At 49.3% G+C, this 11771-nt stretch overlaps 1 protein-coding gene across 49 annotated transcripts in view; it reads left to right on the top strand.

The window, feature by feature from the left end:
- Window positions 1–177: 177 nt before the first annotated feature.
- LOC125745991 (calcium/calmodulin-dependent protein kinase type II subunit beta) overlaps window positions 178–11771 on the top strand; it is a 60540-nt gene continuing 48946 nt past the window's right edge. For 8 of the 49 annotated variants that reach the window (XM_049019416.1, XM_049019420.1, XM_049019415.1 and 5 more), the window contains exons 1-2: window positions 181–586; window positions 6051–6145. In XM_049019416.1, coding sequence (XP_048875373.1) covers window positions 525–586; window positions 6051–6145 — 157 coding nt within the window. In that variant the 5' untranslated portion in view covers window positions 181–524. Of the gene's footprint in view, window positions 587–6050; window positions 6146–11771 lie in introns of all 49 variants that reach the window. The other 41 variants (XM_049019423.1, XM_049019425.1, XM_049019430.1 and 38 more) reach the window with 17 other exon arrangements.

The following is an 11771-nucleotide window of genomic DNA, read 5'->3' as shown; positions in this document are numbered from 1 at the left end:
CGTCCTTGTGCATCGCCAGCTGAATATGAATTGCTGCCTTTAATATTTCAGAAGGCTGTTTCAACAAAGTAAAAACGGATTCACAGAGAAGCCACCAGGCGTGAAACGTAAGAACACGTTACATGCGCCTCGTTTTTCAAAATGCATGCGCACAGCGACGATGTCGCTCGCCCAAGTCGGTGCCCACGCACGAAGTTACAACGAGCCCCCGATTGGTGGCAATGATGACCCGTTTGGTTGTGCCAGGAGGGGAGGCTTCGTCTGTGCAGTGGCAGCCGAACGCACTGCAGGCTGAACGGCGCACACACAACAGAAGGAGGGGAACGAGGCAGGCAGCAAAGCTTCCCTGCACAGATCCGCCTCCCAGCAGCGCGACCGGCTGAACCGCGGGCGCCTCGTCCTCCGGATCTCCGCCGTTAAAATAACAAAAAGTTCAACTTTTTATATATAAAACATATATATATATATATTAATTGTAGTGCAGTTCGGCAGAAGAAGACGATCACCGCGGAAAAGACGGAGACATGGCAACCACGACCTGTACGCGATTTACGGACGAGTATCAGCTGTACGAGGAGCTCGGAAAGTAAGCTGTTGACCCCCGTTTTTCTGCGCTTTTCGCCCGCGCGATCAAACCCCATAATTATGGTTTCGGCTTCGCCCCGGACCGCCGTTACTTTCATTAGCTGCCTTACAGCCGGAGGAGGCGCCTTGGGGTGGCGGCGAGTCGCACCCGCGCCGCTTTGACGGGCGGCTTGCTGGAGCTCCGCTGCTCCCCCCGAAATGCAGCTTTCTCAACGGGCGCACATGCATTAAAATTCACATGTAATTATGCAATCTGATCTCGACTGCTTTTTTAAAAAAAATTGCGTAGTTGCTAGCAGTTATGCCGCCCCCCCTAACTCGTGTGCTGATACAGTTGCAGTAGTTGAGTCGGTACAGCTTGGTGGTGGTGCTGGGAGGAGGGGGGGAGTGACATTTTGAGCTGTCAAAAATCGAAGCGGCTGTTTGGTGTCTATAATATGTGTCTGTGTGGTGAGGCATGCCTGCTCCCTGACGTTAGGAGTGTATTTTATTCTCCCCCCCCCCTCCACCACACACCCCCACCGCTTTGTGAGCGTTGTTTTTTGCCTTGTTTTCTGCTCAGTTATTGAACGGATCGCCGCCACCATATTTATCGCGGTCATGGATAGACAACAAGCCAGATGCCATTATGTTTTAATGCGGACAGTGAGCGTTGCCGTTCGCCGCGCACACGTGCGGCTCCTGAAGTTTAAGCTGCTAATTTTACGCCCTAACATAATACGCGCGGGTTACAGGATATGGCGAGTGGCATGCAGCCTATATACATGTGTGAGTGGGCAGGGGGTGTGCGGTTATTGCTGGTTTTTAATGTGCTCCTTGCACGGTGGATTTGCTTTGCAGGTTAGAGGCGATTTTGTAGGTTTTACGGCTCATGTGGCGAAGTCGGTGCCCGTCGTGGTCCGCGGACTGGATCAGAAAACTCCGCATGTGTCCCCCCCTTCTCTCCGGTGACATTTGAGAAAGCGGCAGTAAATAATTAAACAAATAGCTATATTTGGCCGCTATCACCTTCACTTTCAAGACATTTTAGCATGTTATGTTTATGATATTAAAGGAGCCACTCGGTATACTATAAATACGTTATATATAAATAAGTTATACCTCAAACGCTCGGGCAATACGCATATACATCATCTAATCCCGCTGCCAAACTGCAACTAAATTAAGAGTCTACAGTTAACCAAAGCCCACACCACGAAACAGCATTTCCTGTAAAACCTGCTATTTTACTTTTTTTTCATAACTACCCTACCGATTACAACTTCCTGTCTTTACTTTTTAATGTAAGTCATATATAATCCATACATTCATGACACGTTGTTCGGCATTGCTTAATTCATTAAATACATTTTTCTTTAGATTGTAATTGTTTTAAGATTTTTTTCAACATAGGCCTACTTTAATTGACATAAAATTCCATGTTTTAAGGGCCTTACAAAGTCATATCTATTACATCAATTCAAAACACAATTTCAAATTTTTATGTACTAATTGTCGGGGGTGTCGGAGGGCCACGGATACCCTGACAGATTCAGGGGGCCCAGCTCTTGACAGGGAGCCCTTGAATACGTAAAATCTGGCGGGGGGAGGTGACATTTTACGGGGGGGGGGGGGGGGGAAGAAATTCCAGGTATCCCGCTGCTATTTGTAGTTTGATATAGGCCTGCTAAAACCTAGTAATGTTCTTATTATATTATTTGTTTAAGACAAATGCATTTGTGAACCTTTCTCATTTAAATCCTAAGTGGACAGTTGTTCTGTAACCTCTTGTTTTCTTGAAGCATTATGACGCACAAGCCATACTGACGGCTGCGAGTTGATAATGCATACTTGGTGGCCGGGATCATAGCCGGTAGTTTGTGCGTCTCTCGCTGCCCTAATCGCCTGACGGGCGGAGCCATTTAATTCAGCTCAATGTCTCCTCTGAGACCGAGCAGGCCGGCTCAAGCACTAATGAAAAGCAGTTTGCTAACACGTTGATTACCCCGAAGCGCAGACAGGCAAACGCAGCCGTCCCATTTCCACTCACCGGAGAGCAGGAGCAAATGGAGCGCCAGTTATAAACTAAAAAAAATGATAAGATTGGGAGCTGCATGTATTTGACTTGCTGGAAACAGCCAGTTTTAATGCAGTGACGCTAAGGGAGTACCGACATCGGGCAGCGAACATTTAAATGAACGTTTATTTTGATTTGGCAGACGTGGTCCGCACTCGCTGTTTATACATTCGCGTCTTCTCAGGTGACATCTGTATGTCGCTGTGTTGAGTGGTGTTTACTTGCTTTCTTTTTTAACGTGACCACTTACCCAAAGTCAGTATTTATGGCTGAATTACAGGGCATCTTCCCCTGAACATTCTGACGTCAGGTCAGAGATGATATGCCCATATTGCTCCCCAGTATTTTTCAGCCGGACCATCTGCTGTCAGTTCCTCAGCATGCTGTCCTACACGAAGACTCATTGACTAATCTTGCTTGACCACCCCTGTCAAGTTATCCTGGGAAGGGCTGCTGCAATACACGAAGTATGATTAGATTTCAGCTCTGACCACTGAGTGCCAAGACTTTCTTTATCATGAAATTTGAAAGGTTCTTGTACATAGCAGGAGGTTCTTCCGTTATATATGAAGTTTTGTGGTCTGATGAGCATTCTGCCCCGTTAATTAGAGTGGCTGTTGTATGGCTACTTCTGGCTAACGCAGTGCCATCTGCTCACGACGTCTCAGGGCTCAGGAAGCAAGTCGGCTGGCAGCGGTCAGCGCGCCGCCATCTTTGATCACGTGCCTGGTGCAAGGCCTTCCGTCTTCAGTGTGGATCTCAGTGTTCTGCCCACGAAGGAGGCAAGCTCTGTGAGCATGCTGAGGAACTGCAGGAGAGGTGGGCAGGGCAGAACAATCCACATATGGACTTCAGCAGGTGGGCGGGGTTCTACATGTCCACATATGGACTTCAGCAGGTGGGCGGGGCTCTACATGTCCACATAAGGACTTCAGCAGGTGGGCGGGGCTCTACATGTCCACATAAGGACTTCAGCAGGTGGGCGGGGCTCTACATGTCCACATAAGGACTTCAGCAGGTGGGCGGGGCTCTACATGTCCACATAAGGACTTCAGCAGGTGGGCGGGGCTCTACATGTCCACATAAGGACTTCAGCAGGTGGGCGGGGCTCTACATGTCCACATAAGGACTTCAGCAGGTGGGCGGGGCTGTATATATCTACATATGGGCTTCGGCAAGGGGGCGGGGCAGAAGCTATTCACATATGAAATGCAGTAGATGGTTGGGGTAGTATTTGGCCACATAAACTGCAGCTGGTGGGTACGGCAAAAACACTGGATAGAGCTACTGCAGCAGGTATGGGAGGAATATAATATATCTGTTATCCATGTATACAGAGACCGCATGAGAGCTAGGACACAGCAGCCCAGTAGGTGGGTGGCCCTCCGCTCTGAACTCTACTGTAGGAGTAAATTAGTACCGATTTTCGCTCGTTTCCCATAGAAGGTTCTAGAACATTCTGAAACGGCAGCATGCTGAAACTAGTTGAGAGTGATGGGATGAGGTATAGTGGGTGGGTAGGCAGCTGGCATCGAGTTCGCATGAAAAATGTTGTCATGGTGATTTCGATATGTTGCCATGTTGCGCTGAAACACAAAAAGTTGCAAAGATCACAAGCAGAAAATATAACAACCCAAAAAAATTTGAATTTCAACTTAAAGTGATTCGGTGTCCAATTTCCTCAGAGATGTGTCTCCTGTTCTTCAGATACCTCTAATGTTGGAGGACTGGGTGTGTGATCAGCACTTAACTCAGGTGTGAAAGGCATCCGTGCTTAATGAAGCCGTGTGGCACTGTTGCATTTGTGAATGAGCCTTTAATCCCGGCCGGTTTTGTACTTCTTCTTCTCTGATGATCAAAAAGTGCAGCTTATTGGTTGCGCGTTAAGGTCAGGTCGACGTTGCGGGGTTTAGGTTCTTTGTTTGTTTCTTTGCATTGTTTGTTTTTTGACCATTTGAATTCTGTCGTTAAGGAGTGTTTACAAGTGTGGTTGATTATAGTGGGGTGTTTGTCTGGAGTGAGGAAATGGGTCCTTTGTCGCTACAAAGGTCAGGCTTATGTGCTGGACAGGCACAGCCATCCCCCTCCCTTTAGGACCCCCCCCCCCCCCACTCTGTCCCCGCTGTTTGGTCTCATCTTACACATTACAGAATTAGCTGATTTAGCAAAGTGTATCTCTGGGGACCCTGTCAAGCAGACAAATCCATATATTGTGTTACAACAACAAGGTAAGTTATACTTAGCAGGCAGAGGGAATGAGATCAGATTCTATTATTGTCTCCTGGGTATATTATTGTGGTGAAAACATCCTTCGAAAATTCCTTGGTCTGTTGAAAGGCACGTAAAATGTGGCATGACCCCCGTGTGAGATGAGGACTGTGGCTGCAAGGCAGGTAGTCTTGTGACCTCAGCTTGTTTTCTCCATGTTGTGTTTGTCCGGAGGTTTCTCTGGTTGGCGATATGGCTGTTTAATCACCCCCCTTAAGAGCCCGCAATCCCGCTGCCCTGTTTCGAAGGACCAGGCAAAGTCGCTCAGTCATTGGTTCGCATTACTGACAGCAAAGCAGCTTCGTAGAGTTGACAGTATCATACCTCACTAAGCACCACATCAGAGAGTGTGTTTACCTTGTTCTTGTGGGTAAGCATTTAATGGAAGTGTATATCCGTCCATCCATCCATCCATCCATCCATCCATCCATCTATCCAATCATCATCTAACCGCTCGTCCTGGTCAGGGTCTTGGATTTGTCCTTATTGTTAAAAACATTCATTTAATGTCTGTGAGCATTATATTAAAATGAGAGTAGTAGCAGAGGGATGTGAAGAAGAGGTGTGAATTTTCTAGAGTGCACTGAGCGGACAGCAAGCACACGTATGCCATTCTTTAAATCAGTCTTTTAAAAAGTATTTTCTGTAGTTTTTAAGAACCTTTTATACATCTATAATCTTTTTTTAGTATATAAGCTCAGTATTTTAAAATGGGAAATTCAATAAATCAAATAAAAATATTTAATTTGACGATCTTTTGTTACGTGGTTTTATTTTTCTCGTCTACTTGTTCTGCTATATTTCCTCAGAATGAGTGCGAGGGGTTTGTGTGACGTCTGTCATTTCTGGCCTGTTCTGTGTTTCTTGAAGTGAAAAGCCATCATTGCGTGTGTCTGTCGGGATGAGCTGTCCATGAATTGGGGGGGCAGAGGTCCAGTTGGCCCCAGGTGTATGTTTCCTGTCACTTCCTGTTTTCCCTAACAGTGCTACTTTTGTTTTAGTTAAGTATGATAAGTCACCTCATTTCGGTAGTAGGTTTTCTCATTTGTTATTACAGAAAGGAAATCATCCACTTTTGCAACGCCAAGGCCGGGGTGGCAGCACAGTCTAATTTTGCACCCTGCCGGCTTTGTTTCCTCAGGGGAGCGTTTTCAGTGGTGCGCCGCTGTGTCAAGCTGTGCACAGGCCAAGAATATGCTGCAAAAATAATCAACACCAAAAAGCTCTCTGCAAGAGGTAAGTGAAGCGTGAATGCAGCACGTGGTTGATGTGCTTCGAACCCACGACGTGTGAAAGTGTCATCAGCTCTTTGACAGTTCCTCTAAAGTCTCTTTAACTTTAGAATTTATTCAGTGACAATTTAAATTGCTGTGATCAATCGCACTTTACTGAATGAGGTATGTCCTCATTAAAATGTAAACATTGTCATGGCAGGTGCTGTAACCATGATTTGACATGATGTGGAAACACCACAGTGTCATTTGGGTCAGAGGTAACCACGGCACTATGAAATATTGTGTATAGAGGACTTGCGTAGTTCTCTCAAATTAGCAACAGCGTCTCTATGGCTCGCTGAAAGGATGTCATTTCATTTACTTGGCATATGCTCTTAACTTGACATTACCCACAATGCACTAATTCCTATACATTTCTACAGTAGAGATGTAAATACACAAATGTGGATCTTATCCCCTTACATCATCTTGCCCGTCTTTTATACACGTCTCTCTACGAGATCCAAATGCACACTTCAGGCCCCTTCAGCTGGCCGTCATGCCTGCGATGTCGCTGTTCTGCTCGGAGATCGAAGTGAGTTATAGTTATTGGGAGACACAGAGCAGAAGCTTCCTGTTTTCACATTTGCGATTTTGTTTGCATATGCTGTCAATCATGTGACTGCTCTTTATTTTACCCAAAGGTATATGGCTGTAGCTTTGTATAGCCGTCATGGTCCTGTCAGAGTATGAACATTTGAGTAAGGCCTTAATTGGCTGTTTTAAAAAGTGAGCTATTCTATATTTCTGCTTGTTCCCAGTTAGATTTCACGCCTTTCCAGCTTTTTTGTCAGTTGAGATTAAGCTAAGAGCCAGCAGGCCTCCGGGCCGGACTCCTTCTGTGCACTGGGACGGCTTTTTCGGAGCAATGGAGGCCAATACACCTAGCCTCCCTTGAAGTAGCCGAAGTCGCAGTCTGTGCTACGGGGGGTTAACACGGTACCTTTGAAGTTCCATCCAGGCTAGAAAGAGACCCCCTTTGCAGCTAATGGCTTTTTAAAATCAGAGATCAGACGCTAGCCTCTGATTACCGAGGCTGCTATCGCCCGTCTAAGATGCAGGCCAGCAGCCACTCGCCCCCGTGGTCAGTAACCCAGAGGGCCAGTGCAGCGGTGCGCCGATTAATGATCTATGAGCGGATAATTGAAGTAAAGTGAGCAGCGCTTTACCGCTGCCCTGTATTGTTTGCTCGGTGACGCACATGGGGTTGTTTTCGTAAGGAGATTTGCGGCCCGTTTCATAAGACAAAGCGAGGGGGCTGGAATTTGCCGATTTGTAGATGGAGAAATCCGAAATAACATATTTTAGTTGGAGCCACAAATTCAGGCTTTGTGTGGCTGTGGGTAAATATTTGGGTAAAACCCCTGAAGTGAATGGGGTTAAGTAGCTCGCTCAAGGGTACAACGGAAAGCACCTTGAATCTACATACTTAACTGCCACACACCTGCTGGGTTAACCTAATGCATTTACACACACCCTCTCTATAGGCAGAGAACGTTCTGGGTCCTTTTATATACTATTCAGGTTTCGTGGATGGTACATTCTGTTTATGGGGTGGTGTATGTGTGTGTTGTGGGGGGGGGGGGGGTCTTATGGCCACAAACTAAGTGAAAATGCTTCTTCGGCAGAACAAGAATCAATACCTAGAATCAATGCAGAATTTAATGCGGCACTCCGTGTTACTGCGAGGTGCCTGCAATCGATGGCCTCGTTCGTCCCTCGGCCAGTGACACCAGTCTGCCTCCTCCGTCGATGCCGGCAGGCAGGGATTAAGTTGCACGCCGGCTATGGCTGTGGCAGACGGGACATGGGGGGGGCCCAGGGGACTCTTTTATGTGGTTGTAATAGCAGTGTGCGCACAGGAGGGGGCTTAAGACAAAACCTGTGCCTGCGACCACTGGATATTCCTGGGTGTAACATATTTCATCCCCTACCCTAGTGCTGTTGACCGTTTAATTCCAAGCGCCCCTTTTAATTGGCGGGACAGTTTACAAGGGCAGTTTCAGCCCCTCTATTTATGAGTACCCTTCAAGATACGGTCGTAAACCTGCTTTGGGTACATGTATATTAGTGATCCCCTGTGTTTTCCTATATTTGGCCATATGTGTGCCTGTTTTCTGTGTGTATATTATATCTGTGCGCCAGGCTGGGGGGGGGGGGAACATGTGCAGGTCCTCGAGCTGACCGTCTTATGTGAGTAGGCAGCTCAAACACTTGGCAGCCTGCAATCCCAGCGCCCGTGACACAACATGCCTGGAGCACGGGACACTCATCTGACCCGGGGACACAGAGACCCCCCCCCCCCAGTACCCCCTCCCACGGAGAGCCAGTAAAGGGCTGGTGACACAGGGCTCTCTGGCTTGTGCGGCACACGATCGTCCAGGAGCTTGTAACACTCACGATGGATGGTCCTGGTATGCTCTCGCTTTGGTGGGGGGCCGCCATGTGACACCCAGCCCTCGGCACGGGGGCCCCTCTCCCCACAGCAGGCGGTGCCGGGGGCTCCCTGTAGTACCCGTAGATAACACATTAAGCTGGACCCAAATTACGGGGATAGATATTTTGTGAAGCATGTTTTTAGTTGTTTAACATGAGCTGGTAACACTGAGCTTGGCTGTTTTTGTTGAGTCTGCCTTGTTAGCAGTATCACTTGAGGTAGCAATTGTAGGATGCTGAAGTGGCCAGAGAAATTCACCTAGAAGAAAACCTCTTAACGTTCCCCTGAGTAACAGTCAACGGTTTCGGCTTGGCAGTGAAGTGGTTAATGGAATAGTGGTAAATGGAAACTGGAGCAAATGTGAGGGGGCAGGTTGGGGTGTGAACACTGGCAAGAAGGAGAACCAATTAGGGAGCAGTTGTATGGAAAGGGGTGGTACTGTAGTGGGGGGTGGGCAAGCATTTATGATGGGCAGTCTCGTGGCCCAATAGGGCAGTGCAGAGTTTAAGCACGGATTGTGATTGGTTAGTTTGGTGGCTCAGCGGTAGCTGCAATGCAGTAGAGGGATGACCTGGATTTGCCCAAAGTGCAGTGTCACCCACTCAGCAGTGAAACTCCTGTAATGACTGAATGTTGACAGCGACCCTGTAATCTGACAGTTTCCATTATCATTGAGTGTTTTCTTGAATGATAGAGGCAGCATCTTGAAGCCACAAAGTTGTGAGGTTATACTGCTGATTCAAGCCTTAAAGGGAAAAAGTGTGGCAGAACTCGCTCTCCAGAGCGATGTATTTATGTGTCACGTTGGCTTCTTCACCATAAGACTAGCGTTCGGAGGATCAACGGCCCCGAGGGATTTTGGTCATCGCTTGGCTTCAGGTTTTCATGGATTCCTTTCCGGCTGAGGGGAACAGCCGTCTGCCGGGGGGGGGGGGGGCTTTTGGTGTAAGAGAAGCCGGTGCGAGCAGGCTGACATGAGGACGGCACGCTCAGCCCCGTTTGACCCACCAGTGTCAACAACAGCCCCCCCTTATATATCCGCCTCCCTGTGCTGTTACAAAAGGGGCTGACAGAAGGAGGGGTCTTCAGTGGGGTCCACTGCCCCTAACCACTGTGACACTTGTAGCCTCGTCAAAGACGTCCCAGCTGCCACCGGAGCTCTGGCTTCCGGGAGGGCCTTCACGCGGGGGCGGGGGTGTGGGCATCACGCCATATCAGCGGAGCGCTACCCCGGGTGCAGCGCGACCACATGGTGCAAGACACACTGACTTCAGAGCTGCATCGGGACTGTGTCTCACATCCTAAAGCCAACTGCTGCCAGGGAGTGGAATTGTGGGTAAATCTTCTGATTTTGTGGAGGTTAATCGGCTGTTGGAACGAGCGGTATGTCACGGGGTCCAGGCCCCCCAGTTTCTAACGTGGACCTATGTTGTATTCGGTCGCAGGGTTCAATGACCAGACATGCACACTGCACCCTGAACCAGAACCAGGACCAGATCCACACTGCTGCAGTTCCAGCTCGCTGGACTGGCTCCACTCAGTGTCCCTGTTTTGGCCCCATAAACACATTGACAGTTTCCCCCTCCTCCCTTTTCCTGGATCCTGCTCCATCTTTCTCACGCATGGTTTCTCCGTCCTTAACCCCCAGCCCCCGCACACCCCAGCCTTCCACCACTCGGCTTCCTTTCCTTTGAGCTCTGTTCTGTCGCTTCATGCATTTTCACCCGCTGAACAGTTTGCTAACCCCTCCCCCACTCACCCAATGGGCTTGCAGCTCAGCCCAGCTGTGCCGTGAATCGGCACGTACCATAGAGCCCCGACGGGGGGAGACCAATCGGCACGTACCATAGAGCCCCGACGGGGGGAGACCAATCGGCACGTACCATAGAGCCCCAACGGGGGGAGACCAATCGGCACGTACCATAGAGCCCCAACGGGGGGAGACCAATCGGCACGCACCATAGAGTCCCAACGGGGGGAGACCAATCGGCACGCACCATAGAGCCCCAACGGGGGGAGACCAATCGGCACGTACCATAGAGCCCCAACGGGGGGAGACCAATCGGCACGTACCATAGAGTCCCAACAGGGGGAGACCAATCGGCACGCACCATAGAGCCCCAACGGGGGGAGACCAATCGGCACGTACCATAGAGTCCCAACAGGGGGAGACCAATCGGCACGCACCATAGAGCCCCAACGGGGGGAGACCAATCGGCACGTACCATAGAGTCCCAACAGGGGAAGGCTTCACCGCGAATCAGTGTCAGCCATGAGGAGTGAGACCTGCCATGACCAGCTCATAACGCTTTGTCGGATCGCCATAGCAACGCAACCCGAGAGCCGGCTGGTACCACCTGGCAGCCTTCCACAGGCGGTTGGGGGGGGGGGGGGGGGGCGGTGTTGAATGGCCCATGAGAGGGAAAACTCCGGTTTTCCAAAGAAAGTCAAGTATTACTTTACCGAGGAAACATCAGAGTGTGATTGTAGAACAAAGAAACCCCCCCCCCCAACGTCAGGGGTTCATCTGGCAGAATCAAATCTTAAGGGATTTATAGACTAGGGCTGCAGGAACGAATGTCTGGCCCCGATGGCCGTGCCACAGACCCCTCATGTCAGCTGACTTTGTGGTTATGTTACTGGCAAGTTTACATATGTAGGAACCGTGTCGAGATGAATGGGGCTTTGCCATGGGGGTGTTCAAGCTTAGATAGAAGGTGGGGCGTGAGGACCAGATGGTGATGTGATTATTCTGCTGTCCGTGGGATTTGAACCCACAACCATCTGGATACAGACATAGATCCCTAACCTATGGAGCCACACAGCACCCCAGATAGCAAGCCAGACACAGCAGCAGCTATCGCCGAGCGATGCATTGAAATCACTCTGCGGTCTGCATGGGACAGGCGACGCTGCAGCCTTCACACTGCAGCCTTCACTCTGCAGCCTTCGCACTGCAGCCTTCACACTGCAGCCTTCGCACTGCAGCCTTCACACAGAATGGATCTGCTCCTGGTAATGACTCTATGCTCCCTGATGTTCCCTCATTCAGCCATTATCTTTGGCTTTAAGGTTCCCTTGGGCATGAAGCAAACGGCTCACACTGCCACCAGAAGGAGGCAAGACTTTCATCCCATGAATGAGTCATTAA

Source organism: Brienomyrus brachyistius, chromosome 7, assembly GCF_023856365.1.
Source record: "Brienomyrus brachyistius isolate T26 chromosome 7, BBRACH_0.4, whole genome shotgun sequence".
Lineage (NCBI taxonomy): Eukaryota > Metazoa > Chordata > Actinopteri > Osteoglossiformes > Mormyridae > Brienomyrus > Brienomyrus brachyistius.
Note: the sequence above shows the minus strand (reverse complement) of the source record. Positions and strands in the feature narration are given on the sequence as shown.